This window comes from Polypterus senegalus, chromosome 10 (assembly GCF_016835505.1).
Source record: "Polypterus senegalus isolate Bchr_013 chromosome 10, ASM1683550v1, whole genome shotgun sequence".
Classification (NCBI taxonomy): Eukaryota; Metazoa; Chordata; class Cladistia; order Polypteriformes; family Polypteridae; genus Polypterus; species Polypterus senegalus.
The window spans coordinates 169,343,381-169,364,870 of NC_053163.1; the positions used below are offsets into that span (position 1 = coordinate 169,343,381).

Genomic DNA, 21,490 nt, shown 5'->3' on the forward strand with positions numbered 1-21,490 from the left:
CTACGCCTCCCCCATCTGGCCAGCCTAGGAGCAACAGGGTGGCTCAGCAGTCAGTGGGACGCGAGTTCTGAACCCACGAAGCTCGTCCCTCAAGCCAACACACTTTAATAAAGTGTAACCTACTGTAGCGCCAGTTTTGGGTGTCTTTTGGAGGTGTAGAATAGTCAACCCTGTTCCAAAACAAAGTGAGGAAATCTGCACAAATTACGATTTGAGGAGCCGGTGTGTGTCTGCCTCTATAATAAAAATAGATATTTCTTTAATAAAAGAAAGGTCATGATAAAAAAAAATGATAAACGTACAAACAAGAGTGGGTCTGTTACAGAGAAACATCGTATACATTACAGTACAGGTTTAAAACTAGTCCAAACTGGACTGAACTTGTATGGATTGGATCAGAGCTGGATATGGCAGTGATAGCAATAAGAGATTGAAATCAATTGCTAAAAATGTAAAAGAAAACAGCAGTCACATGACACAGCAAGTATCCAATCACAATAAATCCTTTCAGGCCCGGAGGACCTGCTTTCAGTACATTCTGAAGCCTTTTAGCATTTTTTTTTTTTTTTAACTACAGAATGGAAAATTGAATCCTTCCCAGTGGAGCGGGAAGAGATGTATGCTACATTTCCGTAGTACCGACAAAATGCAAGCCGATTTTTTTCTTTTTCTCATGCACGATTACGGGCTATGGAGTGGCTACTGTAGGTGAGTGGTCAACTTTTCCCCAATAAAATAATATCAGGTTTTATATATATATATATATATATATATATATATATATATAACCTGATATATATATATAACCTGATATATATATATATTTTATTATTATTTATTTTTTTTAAAGTATATTTCCCCTACCCCAGACACCTCCCTCATCTGACCACTCCCCTATTCCATTAGCCCCACCCCTCAATCTAAACTCTAGACCCCACCCTTTTCCCCTAACCCACATTCCCTGGAGTGCACACCCCACCCATTCGCCTCATCGTTAACTTTATCACAGCCAAATTCCTAGGAAGACTGAGGAGCAAATTGCATCCATGAATCCCACCCTTCCATTCTTTTTTTTTTTTTCGTGGGAAGTGAATAGCGTAGGAAAAGGTTAACCAAACCCAAAGCAGGTGCCCCTTTCTTTAGCAAAAAAAAAAAAAAAAATCAGCCGGAATACCTGGATTTTGTTCCAGTGTGGAATGCCCACAGCACAAGTAGAGCCCGTTGGGTACCTGGATGATCCATTAATGACACTCTGTCTGCTTCGCTCTCTCACACACGTGCGCACGTACAGATGCACAAACCTGACAAAAATTTATAAAAAAAAAAAAAAGACTCGACTCCCGTGGTCAGTCGGAGAAAACTGAAGAGCGGCCCGCTACAGCTACCCATCAGTCCAGATAATAGCTCCCTACCCCCAAATATACAGTATCAAGCAACAAGAATGGTTTAATGTTTACACGACACAACTATGGACGTACTACTTGAGCCCTCTCTCTGCTTCTGGACAGATTGGACAGATTGGACGTTTTGGGTCATGCTCTCAGCTTTACAGTCTGGACTCGTGCTCACGTGAGCAGCAGGGAGCCTTGAAGAGCACTGGGAAAACAAAGTCATGCTACTGTAAACATTCCCGGGAGGATACTGGAATACTCGCCATAGTGGAGAAGCCTTCATATGGGGGACAGTCAGGGTGAAGAAATCCTGGCCTCATGCAGGTGGAGGAGGAGGGGGGGCTGTAAAAATCGTGGGAGCGCTATAATACAAAAGGGGCAAGCGGGCAGGAATGTCAGAGTGATCTCCTCATTGGAGACGAAAAAGAGCCGCAATCCCGCACCCCTGGGAATGCTGAGTCACAAGCAGAGCAACTGAACTTCCAAAAAATAAAAAAAAAATAACAAAAAAGTGCTTAATATTATTTCTTTTTTTGTTGGTTTTGTTTTCTTTTTCTCAGAGCCAAACAGTACAGAAAAGGCAAGTGCCCCAAAAAAAAAAAAAGAAAAAAGAAAAAATCGGAATGAAGGAATCGCACACGCCTTGCATTCGTCCCCAAGCACATGCCTTCTCTTCCCGAGGGAGGACGACTCTCAGTCACGCAGGCTTTCCTCGGTGATGCCCTGTGCTGTCAGCTCTGCCAGCACATTGTCCAGGTAGTTGGGGTCTGGGAAGCCGTGGCCGGTCAGGTTGGACCCAAATTCTGTCTTGTGGTGGACTTCATTCCAGATAACCGTGTCCGATTCTCCCGTTGTGCTAGACGTGCCGATGGTGAAGATCAGTCTCCGGTCCCACGCCACCAGAAGCAATTTCAGCACCTGGAGAGTAAAGGGGGGGATTCTATTATGAAGGGAAGTCTGATGCACCCCATTTTCGATGTTCCGTAATCGATAATCTCCATACACACCGTAAGAGAAAAATGAGAGAAGATGTCCACAACGTACCTTACGGCCCTTCTCGCTGTCAGGGAGGTAGCAGTGTCGTGGAAACCCCCTCGCAGTAAACGGTTTACCTGGGTTTGGGTGTTCAGGGCCCTGTAAAGGAAGTAGATAGACGGTTAATTTACTGTCTAATTACTTAAAGAACTGAAAAGGCCAAGAATGTTCAGATTATCACCAGTGGCTGAGTGACAGGCGGCCACAGACATTACCCGGCCGGGACGCAAGTGGAATGGAAGGACTGGGGGAAGAGAACATTGCTGAGGCAATACCTCCCTTGGGACGCTAGAGGGCAGCCCTCCTGGGCGGATGTGGCACCACAGACTCCTGCAGGAGTTTGGAGTTTGGCACAGCCCTGTTGGGTTCCATGGGAGCCGCCATGGGGGGCTGCAGAGCCTTATGGTGGACTTCTACCACACTTGGGAGTGATTCCAGGTAATACTAATGAGCCACCTGGAGCACTCCCAGGACCGGAATAAAAGGAGCCGCCTCACTCCATTTGGAAAGCCAGAGTCGGGAGGAGGTGGACGAAGCTTACTGGGAGGGAGATGAGGCGGAAGGACGGAAGAGAGACGAAGAGTTGAAGAGTAGACTGTGAATTGTGCTGTGGGTAAAGAGAAAAGACCCCCAGCTGTAAATACAGTAAATCTTGTGTGTAGGACTGGAACTTGTGTCTGCCTGTCTGTGTCGGGTTAGGAAGGCTGTACGCACCCCCCACGGTGGTCCACAATACGTAAAAAGAAAAATGAGAAGACCAGGACTTGGCATACCAGGGAGCTCACAAACCTGTGAGTGACTTATAGAATAACAAATGATGAGAAAACGCAAAACGTTCATCTGAATTAGTTCAAGAACATAAGCAGGTTGGATAATGGATGGATGGATGGAAGAAAACTTGACCACAGAGAGGAGACCCTTCAGTCCGTCAGGCCCATTTGTTTATCTAATAGCTCAGCCGTCCCAACATCTCACCCCGATTCTTCTTAAAGGTTCTCAAGGATTCTGCTTCAACTCCATGACTTGCTAGTTTGTTCCAGAGTCCCACAAGCCATTGCGTCAAGAAGTGCTTTTCAAAGACGAGGACTGTTAACATTCTACACCATTATGTGAAATGACCATCATGATGGGTGTCACGTGTTGTGATGTTAGTGATCTTGTGTTAGCAGCCAACACTGTTATCAAAAATTGGGTAGTGATCTCCCCACGACTTTCTTGTATACTCGGACATAGGGAAGGTTCATTCATTTGGGTAAACCGAAAAACATGGTCAAATTATTATGATAGGTATAATATGTTATTTTTGATAATTTTATGTTTTTTTTGCTACTGTATTCATCCATCGATCCATCCATTATTCAACCCGCTATATCCTATCCTGGTCAGCTGGAGCCAATCCCAGCCAACATAGGGTGCAAGGCAGGAAATAAAACCCGGGCAGGGCGCCAGCCCACCGAAGGGGGCACACACACACACACCCCAAGGACGATTTAGGATCGCCAGTGCACCTAACCTGCACGTCTTTGGACTGTGGGAGGAAACCCACGCAGACACGGGGAGAACATTCAAACTCCACGCAGGGAGGACCCGGGAAGCGAACCTGGGTCTCCTAATGGCGAGGTAGCAGTGCTACCCACTGCGCCACCATGCCACCCCTACTGTATTCATTTTCAGGTAAATTACAACTTCCAGTTAGCGGAAGTGGCCCAAAGGTTGATAGAAACTTCAGTTTTGGATGTAATATACAGTGTATGTATGCAAAATTTAGCTGACCTCATTCAAAGCATTCTCGGGTTACGGTGTTTATACACACACACAGAATTCCAAAAATTGTATTTTTGGACTCAAGGAGGTCTAAAACATCGAGATTCATCAATATCTTAAGGTCAAATTTTTTGGACGATTACAATACTTTCCCTATACGTCGTAAACGAGAAAGTAAAAGCCACCAGTAAAAGAGAAACGTAATGGTGGAGCTGACGTTGAAAATGTCATTCAAAATGGCCACGCGATGACGTGTTACTTCAGCCCCTTGTGTCCACTATATGTACGGTTTCTACCGTATATGCAGACATGGATAGATTTGTTGGTTCCCCTCCATTAAAAAAGAAGAACCCACAATTGTCTCCAAAATAACTTAAAATTGAGATATTGGCAACCATCAATGTTTATTCCATATTTAACAGAAATCACACTTTGCTTTGGAGTTGGGATTCAACAGAATATTTCAAATGAAAATGGCATGGAGACAAATGATGGGATCCTTAATCTCATATTTGGTGGCACAACCTTTGCAGTTTGCATTCCCTTTACACAAGTGATTCCTGGAGCTCTCCATGAGACTTCTGTCACCTGTCCACAGGTCATTTGGACCACTCGTCCTGAGAAAATTGCTCCAGCTGGGTCAGGTTTGAAGGGGGTCTTCTTCTCCAGATTGCTGGTAGTGGTCTTTAGGCTCATAGAAGGTCCATGTTTTTAGTTCTTTGCCATTCTTGGAGGATTCTCGCTGTGTGTTTTGGCTCTTTATCCTGTTGGAGGGTTGATGACCGAGTACCCTGACACTGGGCAGGACGTTTCACTCCAGAATGTCCTGATAGTCTTGAGATGTCATTGTTCCCTGCACAGACTCGAGGCACCTGGTGGCAGAGCCATCAAAGCAGCCCCAAAACGTAAGCGAGCCTCCTCCATGTTTCTCAGTAGGTCTGGTGTGTTTTCTTTCTCTTTGAAAGCTTCATGTTTTCATCTGTGGACATGAGCTGATGTGACTTGACAAAAAGCTCCAGTTTTGTCTCATCTGTCCAAATGACATCCTGGACATTGTAGCTTGTCAATGTGCATTTAAGCAAATTCCAGTCTGGCTTGTTTATTTGTAGCCATCCTGGGTCTTCCTTCATTGAAGTCCACTCTAACTGAAAAAGCAACTGATGGTGCGCTCAGACGCTGATGGACTTTAGAGTTCTGCTTGTCTCTCTTTGGAAGTCGTCCTTGGCTTTTTGTTCCGCGATTCTCACTGTCCCCCTGTGCATTCTGGGGTTGATTTTCCTCTTTTGGTCATGTCCAAGGAGGTTGGCTACAGTCACATGGAACTTCACCTTCCACATAATATTTGCAGCGGATGTCACAGGAACACCAAGCTGCTTGGAGGTGGTGGTCTTCTAGCCTTTTGCCTTTCACATGCTGGTCTATCATATCTTTCTGATCTCCTCAGACTGCCCCTCTCCTTTGCTTCCTCTGGTCCACGTTCAGTGTGGGACACACGATGACACCAAACAGCAGAGGGACGACTTGTCTCCATGTAAATCGGAAGAGTGACTGATTACCCGATTGGAGACGTGTGTGATGGGAATTCAAGAAAACCGCGAGTTTAAAAAAAAAATTCACTCGAGTCTAATTATTGAGGATCTTTTCTAGGGGTGCCAACAAATACGCGGAGGCCATTTTAGAAGATCTTTGTAGAATAACCAACACTGGATTTCTTGTTACACTTGCTTTGCTTTACTCGATGGCATCTCAAAGGCCTGCAGGTACACAGGGGACAATTGCTTTTCATGAGGCCTACAGCACATTTTCAATGACATTTGTCTAGTATTTGTGCTACCTGCCTGGAAATCTAAGTAACCAACGTAGACCGCAGCATTAACGTTTGCTGTGCACCAAATATTAAAGTATATTTTGTGATAATTATAATATTAATACATTTTATTTATATAGCGTCTTTCCCATGCTCAAGGCACTTACAGAATATAAGAACAGATGGCAGGGTATACAGTATATAGCATTGTACAAACCAGATAAATAAATAAAGACGATTACGACAGTGAAATTAGAGAAAAAAAAAAAGGATAACAGACAACAGAATTGATGGTCTTGCACACACACATACAGGTTACATGAGCATCTTGATTGAGAAGTAAACTGAGAGAAGGGTAATAAAGTCCATCCATCCATCCATTTTCTAACCCGCTGAATCCGAATACAGGGTCACGGGGGTCTGCTGGAGCCAATCCCAGCCAACACAGGGCACAAGGCAGGAACCAATCCTGGGCAGGGTGCCAACCCACTGCAGGACACACACAAACACACCAAGTACACACTAGGGCCAATTTAGAATCGCCAATCCACCTAACCTGCATGTCTTTGGATTGTGGGAGGAAACCGGAGCGCCCGGAGGAAACCCACGCAGATACGGGGAGAACATGCAAACTCCACGCAGGGAGAACCTGGGAAGCGAACCCGGGTCTCCTAACTGTGAGGCAGCAGCGCTACCACTGCGCCACCGTGCTGCCCTGTAATAAAGTCAAGTAGAGCTAAAAGCCATTCCTGAACAGATAAGTTTTGAGTTGTTTTTTAACTCCAACAAATGGCGCAACACAAACATAACTAAGTAAAAAAAAAAAAAAAATTACCTGGATTCCAGGGGGAATGTTGTAAATGATTCGGATGGTCCGACAGTCAGGGTGTCCTGGGAGGGAATGTGGAATGATATGATATTCCATCTTGCCGGGTGGCTGGGTGCCAGTCTTCACCCCATAGATGGTCTTACACGTTGGACATTGCAAGCTACCATCCTGCAGAATGTGGGAAACAAAAAAAAAAAAAAAAAAAAAAAAAGTGCAATTACTATTAATGCCATCATGGCGTTTTATGGTGTTAAGCGTGGAGAAACACCTCCACGCCTTCAAGAATATGGTTCACTCTGAAGCCTGGACCACCGGGTGACTGCCAAGCTATCCCATTGTACACCAGCATCCTTCCTCATCTTGAAATTGCAGGTAACTGACACAATAAAGGAAACACCAATGGCTTGAACTTGCCTTGGCATCAAATTTACTAATGTTTACATTTGGACTGAAATCGTGCAACATGGTTCCTTCAGGAGAGACTTCATTAGCGGTAGTGCTGGAAAAACTCAAGTTGCGGAATTAAAAAAAAAAAAGTGGGTGGATGACTGTTGAGAAGATCTGAGAACAGAATACCAGAAAGCAGGCCAACATTATAGTGGCACCGACCCATGCCCAGCATACTGCACTCGTATATATCTGGCATAAAGAAAATACTTGGCAGGAGGGCTGGCACAGCTCCTTTCATTTTACTTTTACGTCTCAGCAGACGCCATTTTCTCTTATCTATTCACTTAAGCCAGGGGTGTCCAGCTCTGCTCCGCTCCTGAAGGGCCGCAATGGCTGCAGGCTTTCATTCCACAGAAACTCCGTTTCTTAATTAATGACCCATTTTTGCTGTTAATGAATTCCTTTTCCCTTCATTTAAGATTTTGTCCCCTCAACTGCTTCTTTTATTCCTTAATTACAAGCCAAACAATAAGGAGACACAACACATGACCGGCTCATCCGTGTCCTTCACATGATTTGTGAAAATTAAGAAAGGCGAAGGTCTCAGCAATGTTGCTCTGCTCGGGTTCACAAAACATTTTGTTGGTGGCAGAATGAGAGCACCAGCAAGCCGGGGAATTATATCATGAGTTAAATTAACAAAAAGAATCATCTTCTAGTTATGAAAATGGTTGGAGTTTGAGGCCGCTGGACATAGCAGATCAACTGTTGGCTCACTTCACATCTCGTTTTTATTTGGCTGCCAGGCTGATACAGTAGAGCACTTTAAAAAAACTGCTGAAAACACAATACTTTAACATGGCCTTCTCATAACTTCACTTTAAGTTAATCCTGATACTCTGTATGTTCAATTTCATCATAACTGCTATTCATGGTGGCTCTAAAATCCGTACTGACCCAAACTCTCTCTTCTGTTTCTTTTTCCGGTTTCTTTGTGGTGGCGGCGACCTACTCAAAGCTTCATGATACTCCAACAATGATGGATAGATTAAAAGCCAGAAGTCTACGTGACCATCATCATCAAGTCCTTCCGTGAGGACCCCAAATCCAAAGAGGACTGTTTCATTTATGTGAGGTAGAATGCCCAGAGGGGACTGGTCAGGGGGTCTCATGGTCTGGAATCCCTACAGATTTGATTTTTTTTTCTCCAGCCGTCTGGAGTTTTTTTTTTTTGTTGTTTTTTCTGTCCACCCTGGCCACTGGACCTTACTCTTATTCGATGTTAATTAGTGTTGTCTTATTTTATTTTCTTACTGTGTCTTTTACTTTTCTATTCTTCATTAAGTAAAGCACTTTGAGCTACTTTTTGTATGAAAATGTGCTATAGAAATAAATGTTGTTGTTGTTATTTAAGGAACAATTCAAAGGACTGTAAAATAACAAAGACATTTAAAATGAAGGGAAAAGAAGTCGGTTAGCAGTGGAAATTGGTTACTGATTAAGAAAATGGCAGGAAGGAAGTCCTGCAGCCACTGCGGCCCTCCAGGGTCAGAATTTGGACATCCCTGACATAAGTGAATGGCCGCCCTCTGCTGGCCAAAAGCAAACACATACAATCAGTTCCCTATATAACTGGGGTCCTCGATCACAGTCCTGGAGGGCCGAAGTGGCTGCAGGTTTTTGTTCTAACCCGGTTGCTTAATTAGAATTGATAATAATTTAATGTCGTGGCTTTTTAGTGCTTTAACTCTGCCATGTCAGGTCATTCTCACATCCTAATTTTTTTCCCCTTTCTAAGGATATCATCCAAATGATTTGAAGGCTAAAATGGAGGAGTAATTCTCAGTCCTTCACTTTTTTCTCCTCATTTTCCTTCCAGAATTGAATTAAACCCAACAGTGCATGATACATACACACAGGTGTAAATGGTAACAAGCTAAATGGAGAAATGCTGGTCTCCTTTGTTATTTACATGTTATTGCTAATTAGGAGCAATTAAGAAACAAGGCTACACCTGTTTAAAAACTAAAATAAGCAATAAGGGTTCAAAATCTTAACGAGCGAGACAACTAAAGTGAAGCAGAAGTGTTACTGGAGCAATGAAGGCTTCTTATTAAGCAATTGAGTTGGAGCAAAAACCTGCAGCCACTGCGGCCCTCCAGGACTGTGATTGAGGACCCCTGCTTTATAAAGTCACGTTACAGCTGGATGAAGGATGGGGATATCTTGAACTGCTGGCATATCAGAAAATATTGTTCTGCAAGCCCATTACTAAAGCCTCATTTTGATTTTTGCTGCGTTTTTTCCCAACATTCCCACCTTCATAGTGTGCACCCAGCATTTAACTTTAAAATGGTCCAGACCTCAAGGAAAAGACATGGGCAAAAATAAACCCACCATGGCTTTTGCAGTCTAACCACTGGCGTTCACACACATGGAGCTTTACGGGACGTTAGGTAGTACCCACCTTATTGCCATTGTTGTACATCGCCACAAGGCAGTGCAGGTGATAGATGTGCCCGCATTTTGTCAGTTTGCCCACCAGGTCGGGCTTGACGGGCGGCTGCCCTTGAGCACTCTTGTAGCCGGAGGGTGACGCCAGTGGTTCCATGCATATAGTGCAGTCCTATAGGGGCAAACACAACACCGCAGAACAGAAAAATGATTCTGTTATCTCGAGAAAACAAACAAAAATGAACAATATTGCATTTCAAGAAAATGATTCAGTTATATTGAGAAAATAAAAAACACTGCATGTCCTCTCTCAGCTTCCATAGGACTAAGAGAGTTAAGAAAATGAAAGAATAAAGTAATGAGTTTAGAATGGTGGGAACTATTAAAGGAGTGAGCAGATTATGGCTGTTTATACTAAACTGAACTGGAATAAGGGTTAACAAAATAAAATGAATGAATGAAAAAAAAAACAAACAAATGAACTAGATATATGCATTGCATTCGTCTTTCCAACAGATGGTGCCTCAGAATTTTCATGAATCCCATACCAAATGGCACATATCAGAGAGATATGCAATGCATGGCGCACTGTAAACATTAATGCTGAAGTCGACGTGGGTTACTTAGATTTTAACCCCTCTTGGACGGGTAGTGCAGCTAGCGGATTATACTTGTATATTAGATTTGATATATACAGAAATAATTTTAATTATTAAGTTTCTCCTATGTTGAAATTGTTTGTGCTAATAAAGAAACTTAAAACAATTTTAAACAGACACACAGAAAACTTTGTACAATATGCGATGGGCAGCATTTCTACACATTTTACTATTTACCCTTTTGTTGTTTTTATCATTTACAGGAACAATATCAAAATATCTGCGGTGGGTTGGCACCCTGCCCAGGATTGGTTCCTGCCTTGTGCCCTGTGTTGGCTGGGATTGGCTCCAGCAGACCCCCGTGACCCTGTATTCTGATTCAGCGGGTTAGAGAATGGATGGATGGATGGATATCAAAAATATGTTGGTGCCAGAGCCAAACAGACTGGAAGAAGTTAGCTCACCTCTTCAGGTGGATTTCGAACCTTCTGCAGGTACTTTCTTACAACTTCTTCAGGGGTTTTACCTAGAAGGGAATGAAAAAAAAAGAGCATTAAGCCTGCAGCTTCAAGCATAAAATAGGAACCAACCCTGAATGGGGTGCCAGTTGATCGCAGGGCACATTTAACCTGACACACAAGTCTTTGGGCTATAAGAGTACCCAGAGAACACCACCATGTCACCTGCAAAACTTGTCATCTCTGCACCGACAGTGGCCAGGCTGGATGGTGAAGCCAGACTTCTAGAGCAGTGAGATGGCAGTGCCAACCACAATGGCAACCCTGAAATTTCTTTTAACAGGATGGTCAGTTGTCTCACCTTTGCGTGCTTGTTTCTTAGTAGTCTTCCGACAAGAGTTGCCAATGCCCGGGATGGGTTTAATGTCACTTTTGCTGACAGGTGGCGGGTGCAGGACAAGTTTAGGTGGCCTTGTTAAGCACACAGGTAGCCCAGCAGCACTCATCAGGATCCCGGTGATTCCTGTTTGGGACCAATGGGAGATAAAGTCATGGAAAATCCCAGCATTTTCTCTTTCCATTATCAGCATTAATGGTAAACATTCCTTTAAAATGCCCTTCTGTAGAGACTCCTCGGGGGGCCTCACTCTATGATCAGTGAGAAATCAGCAATTCCATATTATTTCAGCAATTACAGTTTGAAAACATCATGGCTGTGCGTAAATTACAGATTTGAATGGAAGTCGGACAGCAGAGCCAGTCATCATTACTGCAGAGCAGACTGTTTTTGGCAAATACAGGCAGTCCACGTGTAACATATTCCCACTTTCAACCCCACTTTACGAGCTCAACCCTTTATTTCCATTGGTTTTATTCTTCTCGTGAGAGGATCCTGAAATTCAAGAGTTTACTAACAAATCCAAGCCTCTCCAACAAGGATGACAAGAGGTGGACTGGTCCGTCACTGTTCTTGGAAGTGCCCATTACGATAAACAAAAAGCCTAATTTGTAATCGCATTATGAATGAATTTTAAATATTTAGTTCCAATTAAAAATAAATACCCAGTCTATAAAGGTAATAAGCAGCTGAGATTCAGTTTGTGAAGCTTTACCTGCGAGAGCAGGATGGACAGGACTTGATCCATTCAAATTTTTGACCGGAACAGTAGGAACTCTGTTGGGGAGAAAACAAAAGGAAAGCTTGGTAAATTAAAGCGTGGCACATGCCCAGTGTGTCCTGTCTCATCAACAACAAAACATTTAAATAAATAAAAAATAATAAAAAAAAAAAACCAAGGCACATAAATGTCATAACTCCTTTGGTGTTTAATGCCCCTGGCCAGAGGGGCGAGGTTAGTCTGATTTAATAGTCGCAGTCCTGGTAAAAGGCTGGCATCATCTTGAGTGGGCAACTACAGAACCATGGATGTGCCAATGAGGGTTTTTTTTTTTAACGGTCAATATGGATCCCAATTTTTTTCTTTTAATTTTTTTTTTTTTTTTTTAACAATAAGCATAACCAGGCATGTAGATGCCTTCTGTTCCACATTAAAGTGTTAGCCTTGACTGCATACCATAGAGTCTACCTGTTCTTTGTGTTTTACCAAAACGTACTTGTGTGCAGCCATTAAAATACTCCAATCAATTCCTGTCAAAAGCAAAACAGTAACCCTTAAAATACTTTTTTTTTTTTTTTATAAACTACTACATCATGTACACAAAATACTTAACACATATGGCATAACAGGAAATAAAATGCCTCCCATAATTAAAAGCCACGATTCTAATCAAATGTTAAATAAGGCTGACATGCTTAAAAATTTTACAACTTTTACAAACCTGTGATCGACTAAGCAACTGAAGGCAAATTCTTCCCGCTCTTTATCTCTTCTTTTTCTAATCCAAAATGTGTGCTGCTATACTTCACACAAACTTACTCCTCATCCCCACTCCGACGAGGGGGACTTTGTATTAAAAGTGACGCGGTCTGAACTCGCTAACGCAGCTTCTCGTTTAACTTCTGCCAAGTTCAGTTAGACATCATAAAGATGAACCAAGATGTCGGTTTATTACTCCACTTTCTTTAATATTCCAGTCTTCTCTCCCTCCTCTAAAGCTCGCCTGCGCTTTGGTTACAAGAAGTTAACGGCAGCAAAACTCCACGTGCACCGCTTCACGTAAAGGAGCACCACAGCTAAGTTACCGTCAAGCTCAGAAAAACAGTTTTTGAGGCAGGATTCCACGGTCCATCCAATATAATGGCCTCCAGGCTGGGTAAGGGCACACTAATCATCCTGGTCAAAGTGCCATCCCAACACTCTGGTAACTAAGGTTGTGAGGTAAGCTACTTCTGCTCACTAAATGATGGCATCAGAGAGTGGCAACAAGTTGCATGTTGATTAACACAAGTTAAAATTTCACTGCACACGTGACGATAACAACTCTTGTGGACTCTAAGGGGTACTTATGTGTTGTCCCCGAACTCAAACGACAACTAGAAGGACTAAAAGGAAAAGGGGCTTTCTTAACAACGCAAGTGAACAACCAAAGCAAACACCAGAACAACAACAAAAAAGCACATAAGGGATGCAAATAACAAAATATAAACCTGCAGGCCTTACTTATTCACGCCACCCCATCATCACACACACATATACAGTACAGATTGTAAAGAAGAGCAGATCCATGTACAGTATGTGTAGGTTTAAAAGGTCATTCTTGTCATATGCAGCATAAACACACAGGTATATAGTGATGGCTCACCACTTTGCTGCATCGCTACAACAAATGCTGTTCTTACAGCCCAAGTGCGTCTAAAACACATACACTTACATTTAAAGTGATGTATGCGTCCTTTCTTTAAAAACATTAAAAATTTTTTTTTTTTTTTTTAAATACGCACTGCAGAAGCCATACACAAAACATAGAAAACCATCTAGAATCTGATACTATAATCCATCCATCCTCTTCCGTTTATCCGAGATCGGATCGCGGGGGCAGCAGCTTGAGCAGATACCCCCAGACTTCCCTCTCCCAGCTCTTCTGGGGGAATCCCGCGGCGTTCCCAGGCCAGCCGAGAGACATAGTCTGGTCTTCCCCCTGGGGCCTCCTCCCGGTTAGATGTGCCCGGAACACCTCGCCAGGGAGGTAATAATATATAATAATACTACATCGGGTGTAATGGAGATTGTCGGGCGTCCTGTCCGTCTACGGATTCTTTTAGTTTAATTCTGATCTTTCCTCCAAGGCACAAATCTTAAAACGATGAACACAAAGAAGCTCCTTACACGTACAGCAGATTTGGACAGCACAGTTAAAAGGTGTTAAGGTAAGTGTGTGTGTGTGTGTGTGTGTGTGTGCAGCCCACTCACCTTAAAGCAGCTAAGACAGTCATCTCCAAAGAGGACTCGAGAGACCCCAGTGACTGCAAACCCCCAAGTCTTGTTCTCTGCCGAGTGTGGAAACCTGAAGCTCCCAACCTAAAGGCGGTGGCAGGACGTCTGTGGCAGGTTCGCCGTCTGCCTCTCCTTATAACAGTTAATCTCCTGTGGGACATCTGCTGGATGACCTCAGAGAATGACATCTGCGCTTCTACCTGTGCTGACGCACAGAGTGTGTGTGTGTGTGTGTGTGTGTGTGTGTGTGTGTGTGTGTGTGTGTGTTGGTGTGTAGGGAAGGCAGCTAATCTGCACAGACACAAACTCCTAGCGTCCTTAAGCCGGGGAGTGTGAGGTGGCGGTTAACATATTGATGTGCCGGCTGTAAATGACAGCTGCTCTCCTCAAAGAGGGGGGGACAAAAAAACACAACAACAACTTTAGACAGGAAGGCTCTTATCAATGTGCCCGGCACTTCAGCAAGAGGTCATGGAAGTGGAAGAGAGATTTAACGTTATTGCAACAGACAGTCCACAGCTGATAGCTGGCTGTTTGAGGAGGGAAGGCAGCTGGTGCCTTAAGAGGCACGTGTACAGCGTCGACGGTCGGGGCTTAGAGAACGCAACTCAGCGCCGCCATTAATCATGCAGTACAGTTACACGATTCACCTGGAATGATCACAAGTCAATATATGCCATCTTGGATGAAAAATTAAACCCGGTTATCTCTATTAATAATGATTGCCTTCACGCACTGCTTAATTCTGGGTGGAGCGGGTACAGAACGAGGTTTCAAGTTGCCCTTTTATTTATTTAGTTTTGTAGAGCAGCATCGCAGCTTGGGTTGAAATGTCATACACGGTTGCCTGTGTGGAGTTTGCATGTTCTCCTCGTGTCTGTGCAAATGTTGTTCCCAAACTTCACATTTTTAGGTTAACATGGGGGGTTGTTGGGCTCTGAACTGGCCCCAATACAGAGTGTGTGTGTGTTCAGGGAGGCCATCCGGGGCTGTTTAATATTTTGTGCCCACTTCTGCCACAATAGCCCATATAGGAATCAAGTCAAGTGAAGTCAACTTGGGGAACATGCACTGGTACAGCGCGTTGCCGCACCCACTACACATCGAAACAGCTCGGGATCCCGGTTGGCAGCCCCCAGGCAGACACGCAGTCCAGTCCTACCCTCCGGAAATGACCCTCTATCTGCCACAGCCAGGTGTTACGTGGGCAAACCCTTGGCCTGGTCCAGCCACTTGGGTCCCAAACAATGAGGATCTTATAACCCGGATCACCCTCGGGGAAACGAGCCACATGGCTGTTGTGCCGTAACTCCCTCACAATGTAAGTCATGTGCCTCATTCGGGACTCCATGAGCAACACAAAGTGAAACCAACGGTACCCAAGGATTAACCAGAGAGGCACAGTACCAAAGGAGTCCAGTCTTCGTCTCAGGTCACTGGATAGCGTCCATGTCTCACAACCATATAGTAAGACAGGAAGCACCAGGACTCTATAAAGACTTGGACCTTCGTCCTTTTGCATAAATATCGGGAGCGCCACACACCCCTTTCCAGCGACCTCATGACCCCCATGCTCTCCCAATCTGTCTACTGACTTCACAGGAAGAGTCACATGAATGTCACTGCTGAGGTAAGTAAACCTCTCGACGAGGTCCACACTCAATCCAAAATGAGTTAATCCAAAATGCTGCTGCAAGAAGTATTACAAGAACGAGAAAATACGTACACATAACTCCAGTTCTTAAATCCTTACACTCGCCCCCGGTTAAGTTTAGGGCAGATTTCAAAATCCTCCTTTTAATATATAAAGCATTAAATGGCGGAGGTCCGGCTTACTTGTCTGAACGTATCATGACTTACAAACCAGAGTGCACATTAAGTTCTCAAGATGCTGGTCTGCTTAGGATTCCAAGGATTAATAAAATAACAGTGGGTGGTCGAGCTTTTAGTTACAGGACCCCTAAACTGTTGGGTGGTCTGCCTGCTACTATAAGAGATGCCCCTTCGGCCTCAGCTTTCAAATCCCGGCTGAAGACTCACTACTTCAGTTTAGTTCACCCTGACTAGAGCTGCTGATTTACTGTACAGACTGCATCTCTGTGGTTAGTCATTAGCACTAAAACATAAGTAACATGAGAGTTAGAATTGGATACCAACCCTCACCTATTCTGTTTCTCTTCTTGGCACTCAAATGTGGCACTTGGTGCCACAGCCCACCTGCCAAGTTGTTTTGCCTGCCTAAGGTAAAGTCATCCCTGATGGAGGATCGCAGGAATCATGGGAAAGAGGGGCCTTTCATCGGATTGGCTGGCCCAGCACTGTTTGAGCTGTGGAATGGCCAAATGGGGAAGGCAGCTTAATGGATGAGGTCTCCAGGACTCTAAAAATATCCAAATCTTATTATGTGATATCATCTACTGGTAAATTGTGCTACGTAATTCTAAAATTTGTATTTGTATACTGTATTGAGGATTTGTTCTGTGTATTGTATTGATCCCCTTCTTTTTGACACCCACTGCACGCCCAACCTACCTGGAAAGGGGTCTCTCTCTGAACAGCCTTTCCTGAGGTTTCTTCCATTTTTTTTCTCTACTGGGGTTTTTTTGTGAGTTTTTTCTTGTCTTCTTAGAGAGTCAAGGCTGGGGGGCTGTCAAGAGGCAGGGTCTGTTAAAGCCCATTGCAGCACTCCTTGTGTGATTTTGGGCTATACAAAAATAAACTGTACTGTATTGTATTGTATTGTTATCTGTAGACCGGTTACAACGGGTCTGGATTGGTTTCGGCGTGTAGTGGTGTTTGAACTACCGTTTCAGTTAGACGTGTGCCTAGTCATTTGGCGCAACGTCGCAGTTCCAACAACGTGCTAACATCAAGTCCATTTCCAAATTGGGGAAATCAGCTTCAGATACGCCAGTGGCGCTGCAGATTTGAAAATGAGACGTGTCTGCGTGAAGTTTGTCCCAAGACTGCCGACCTCGGACCAGATGGAATTTTCACATGTTTGTCGCTGGACCCATAAACTTGCTGCAGTCTAACTGAAACGGTAATTCAAACAATACTCCACGCCGAAACCAATCTAGACCTGTTGTAACCGGTCTATAGACGTGCTGCACTCCCCTCTACAACAATGCGTGCGGAATCAGATCTCTCCCTCTCCTGCTATATCACAATTCCGGTGAACTGTCTGATTGCCCCTCGTATATCACACTTTGCAAACCAAGTTCTCAAGTTGGACTCCTTTTACCTCGGTCTTGTCTCGTGTTGACGTTTTAGTCTGAAGCCGTTTCTCCTCAGGAACTCTACGAGCAACGTCTGTGACAAAGCAGATCCTTAAATGAAACGTAAATGAGAATCTCTCTCTCTTTTACGTTCTGTGAGCCATCAAAGATCAACCTTTGAGAAGTAACATTTCCCCATGGGTAGGCTCTGAGCTCCTCAACCAGATTGTGGATGAAGTGATTTAAGAGCCTGTTCACACGTACCCAGGTATTCTTTTTTCAAACGTAGCTTTTTGTACGAGTTTTGGAGTTTTGTTCCACACGCAAACGACATTCGAGGTCCCTGAAAACGGAGCTTTTGAAAAATTCATGCCAGGGTGAAGATGTTAAAAACTCAATTTTCCCGATTTACGTATAGACAGGGAAAACTGAGTTTTTGGCTTGTGATGTCCCGTTACCCTCGTCAACGGGACTTTATACGTGTTTATAATTAAACGTACAATTACTTTACCACTATACTGAGCGACAGAGGTGTCAGAATGCGCTACGTAGGTGTAATAAGAATATAAGTTTAATATGTCGCTGTGCTCTGTACAAAAATATTTTATAAATCCACTTTTCTTTCTACTCACACGTACAGCAAACACAAAGCCAGATTTAGCACACAGGAGTTCACCATATAAGAACTGCTAGGCGAGCATTAGAAGACGACAGTTAGGGACAACTGCGAAACGGGCATTTCTGTGTGCTAAAGTCAGCATGACATTGGATCTGCTTTTCCTTGTTTGGAATGGAATGATTCACGGAAATGGGGGCCCTGCACATGGAGAAAGAGTATAAAGCCTCAGCACATTGCCCGGCACACCTTTGAAGCCGATGGGCTATTGCAAAATAATGTCATCCAACCTGGAAAATCCTTCTAGCACAACGACGAAAATGGCAGAGTCTATACATCAGGCCACCACTCCCAAACTGGGTTCTTGCCATTGGCTTCCTTCGTCTGTTATGCCGCGTAAACCGCGATTAAAGAAGGCGAAGTTATTTCTCCTATGTGATTTCTTACCACCGTATCACTAAGGGAGAGGTATCACCTTTTTATATTATATCTATATAGTTTCGGGTTATGTAACACCGCAATTATAAAAGAACTCATTCCAACAAGGATGCTAGCACCCCCTGCGGGATACAGTATGTCACTGCGTGGGGGGCTGGGTGGTCTTGAGCCCTCGGGAGTGTTTTTTTTTTTTTTCCTTCGTTTTTTTCTGTCCTCCCTGGCCATCGGACCTTACTTTATTCTTTGTTACTTAGTATTACCTGATCTTCTTTTTATATTTTTCTCTTTTCTTTCTTCATCTTGTAAAGCACTTTGAGCTTCACCATTTCTGTGAAAACGTGCTCAAGAAATAAATGTTGCTGCTATAATCAAACACTCTGTAGAAATAAAGCAGCCATCCACAGATTCCATGGATTATTTGAACAGTAAGGGGAGGTTTCCTCTTCGCATGCAAGCCACCCGTGATTACAGGCGTTCATTTATTGACGTCGTAGTGAAATGGCCGGGTGGTGTTCACGACGCCCGCATTTTCGCAAATTCCGTGCTGAACACACATTTGGGGAAAAGAAAAATTGACATTAATTTAGATGACATTCTCTTTGTTATCTATTCCTGTTTCGTGCTCTTGGCAGCAGATTTTTGTGTTTTCACATGGATGGAGTTTTGCTTTAAAAAACAAAGTGGGGAAAGTCTTGTTTGAAAAATAAATAAATAAAGCCGATACTTGTGGACAAGGCCTAAGAATGTTTGGATGGGCTTTCTTTTTTACTTTCTATCAACATTCATGAAAAGTCAAATTGCTTCCTATCAACCACTGGGAGAGATGCTGTACCCCCCCAAAGCAGTCAGCGTGGCACCGCTGGCTCTTCAGGGTGACGTGCCTGTCTTCTATTCAGTGCTTTATACTCGCCTACTGTCACCTGTAAACTGGTCTGTGCCACATTTGAGCACAGGGGTTGCCAACTCTGGTCCAGGAGGACCACTGTGGCTGCAGGTTTTCATTCTAACCGTTTTCTTAATGAGTGACCTGTTTTTCTGCTAATTTACTTCTTTTGAACTAAATTTAAATGAATTGCTTTTATAAGATTTGTTCTAACTAAGTAACTAACCCTAACAGCTCAACTTGGTGGCATTGTGGACAGAGCCTATGGGAACCCTGCTCTTTCCCTAACCCTAACAGTTCTCACAATGAAGCTTTTTGTGTAAAATCAATACTTTTGACCCCTCAGACACTGTATCCATGTTGTAGATAGATAGACAGATAGATACTTCATTAATCCCCACGAATAAAGTATAGATAGATAGATAGATAGATAGATAGATACTTTATTAATCCTATCTATCTATCTATCTATCTATCTGATAGATAGATAGATACTTTATTAATCCTATCTATCTATCTATCTATCTATACTTTACTCTTGGGATTAATAAAGTATCTAAGAATAAAGTATCTACCTATCTACAACATGGATACAGTGTCTGGGGGGGTCAAAATTATTTAATTTACACAAAACACTTCATAGTGAGAACCGTTAGGGTTAGGGAAAGAGCAGGGCTCCCATAGGCTCTGTCCACAAAGCCACCAAGTTGAGCTGTTAGGGTTAGTTAGTTAGTTAGTTAGTTAGTTAGTTAGTTTGAACAAATCTTAAAAAAGCAATTCAATTAAATGTAACAGCCCTAACCACTGCGCCACTCTGCTACACACTGCATTAGCATTTTTTCCTTCACGCCAAATTTTGCCAGAAATTTAATTTAATGTTATATATCAAAAATAGCACATTTTCAGAAGAGACAGCTACAGCATCTTGACCGGCACGTGCCAAGGGTACTTGAACAGATTGGCGGTGTTTTGTTGCCTTCAGCTGGTGTGACTTCCTCATCCCCACTGATCTGGGCTAAGCTCTTGAGGTTTATGGCGCTCCGTCTGCCGCACTGACAACAACATGGCCATACAGTGAAGGTGCTGGGTTTGGGTTCTTGTTGTTTGATCAAACCGTCTGGTCAATCAAAAAGTGGCAGGAAGTGAGCAAAGCTGAAACGGCACCACTCACCTTACAAAACACACAAGCCTGTGCAGCAGCAGAAAAGCGAAAATGACAACCTGCCAAATTGTCAGCAACTGAAAAGATCCATGCTGACAGTCACACTGGCACAGTGACACAGTGACATACAAACACTCTCCGGGCTGGCAACTCCGACAGACTTGGAAGAGACGTTCTGCTTCCCACCACGATGGCTCTGATGGGAGTAGAAAACCCAAAGGACATTTCTGGATTCTCTCCCCATATGGTAAGAACATTTGCTTTTTTTTGTTCTTGTTTAGCCCACCTAGAATGGCCCACAGATGCCACTGATGACTAAACGGGTTTCTGTGTTTGAAAGGACAGCAGAATCGGGTTTGTGAAGATCAAACAATCTTCAAAATAATCATAAATTGCATGGGTCGTTCATATGTTTTAGGACAGGTCGGGGCTGGCGCCTACATCGGGCCCAGGTAGACCTCGGCCCACCCACTTTCTTTTCTTCTTTTATATATATAAATCAAATTTCAGTAAATGTTTAAACAATTTATCACAGAGCAGAGGCACAGTGGTAATGCTGCTACCTTGCAGTAAGGAGGTCAGGGTTCACGTGTTAGGTCCTCTCTGTGCAGAGTTTGCACGTTCTCCCCGTGTGCGAGTGGGTTTTCTTCAGGTGTTCTGGTTTCCAAAGACATACAGGTTAGGTGGACTGGTCATCCTAAATATGCCCTAGTGTGTGCTTGGTTGGTGTGTGTGTTTGCCTTGTAATGGACTGGCACCCTGTCCAGGGTTTGTTCCTGGCTTGTGCCCTGTGCTAGCTAGGATAGGCTCCAGCAGACCCCTGCGTGACCCTCTTCAGGGCTAAGCAGGTTAGAAAGTGACTGACTGACTCATTTATCACAGATGGATTCCTGTGCTAACATGAGCATGTTTCAGGACACACTGTCCATCCTTACCAAAGGCTTTCACTTGCAAATAAAGCTAGGCCCCGTTTCCAGGGAAACAAGGTCACAAATCTAACATCCCCACTTCTCACAAGCCCCCTTAAGCATTTCTGCAGGCACAGTGAATG

At 43.7% G+C, this 21,490-nt stretch overlaps 1 protein-coding gene across 1 annotated transcript in view; it reads right to left on the reverse strand.

Moving 5' to 3' along the window:
* Positions 1-247: 247 nt before the first annotated feature.
* Positions 248-21,490, reverse strand: part of LOC120538029 (E3 ubiquitin-protein ligase DTX4-like) — a 91,850-nt gene continuing 70,607 nt past the window's right edge. Inside the window, exons 3-9 of the mRNA XM_039767413.1 lie at positions 11,840-11,901; positions 11,089-11,250; positions 10,734-10,795; positions 9,684-9,842; positions 6,833-6,994; positions 2,436-2,525; positions 248-2,309 (exon numbers count right to left, since the gene is read on the reverse strand). Of these exons, the coding sequence (XP_039623347.1) occupies positions 2,085-2,309; positions 2,436-2,525; positions 6,833-6,994; positions 9,684-9,842; positions 10,734-10,795; positions 11,089-11,250; positions 11,840-11,901 (922 nt within the window). The 3' untranslated portion in view covers positions 248-2,084. The remainder of the gene's footprint in view (positions 2,310-2,435; positions 2,526-6,832; positions 6,995-9,683; positions 9,843-10,733; positions 10,796-11,088; positions 11,251-11,839; positions 11,902-21,490) is intronic.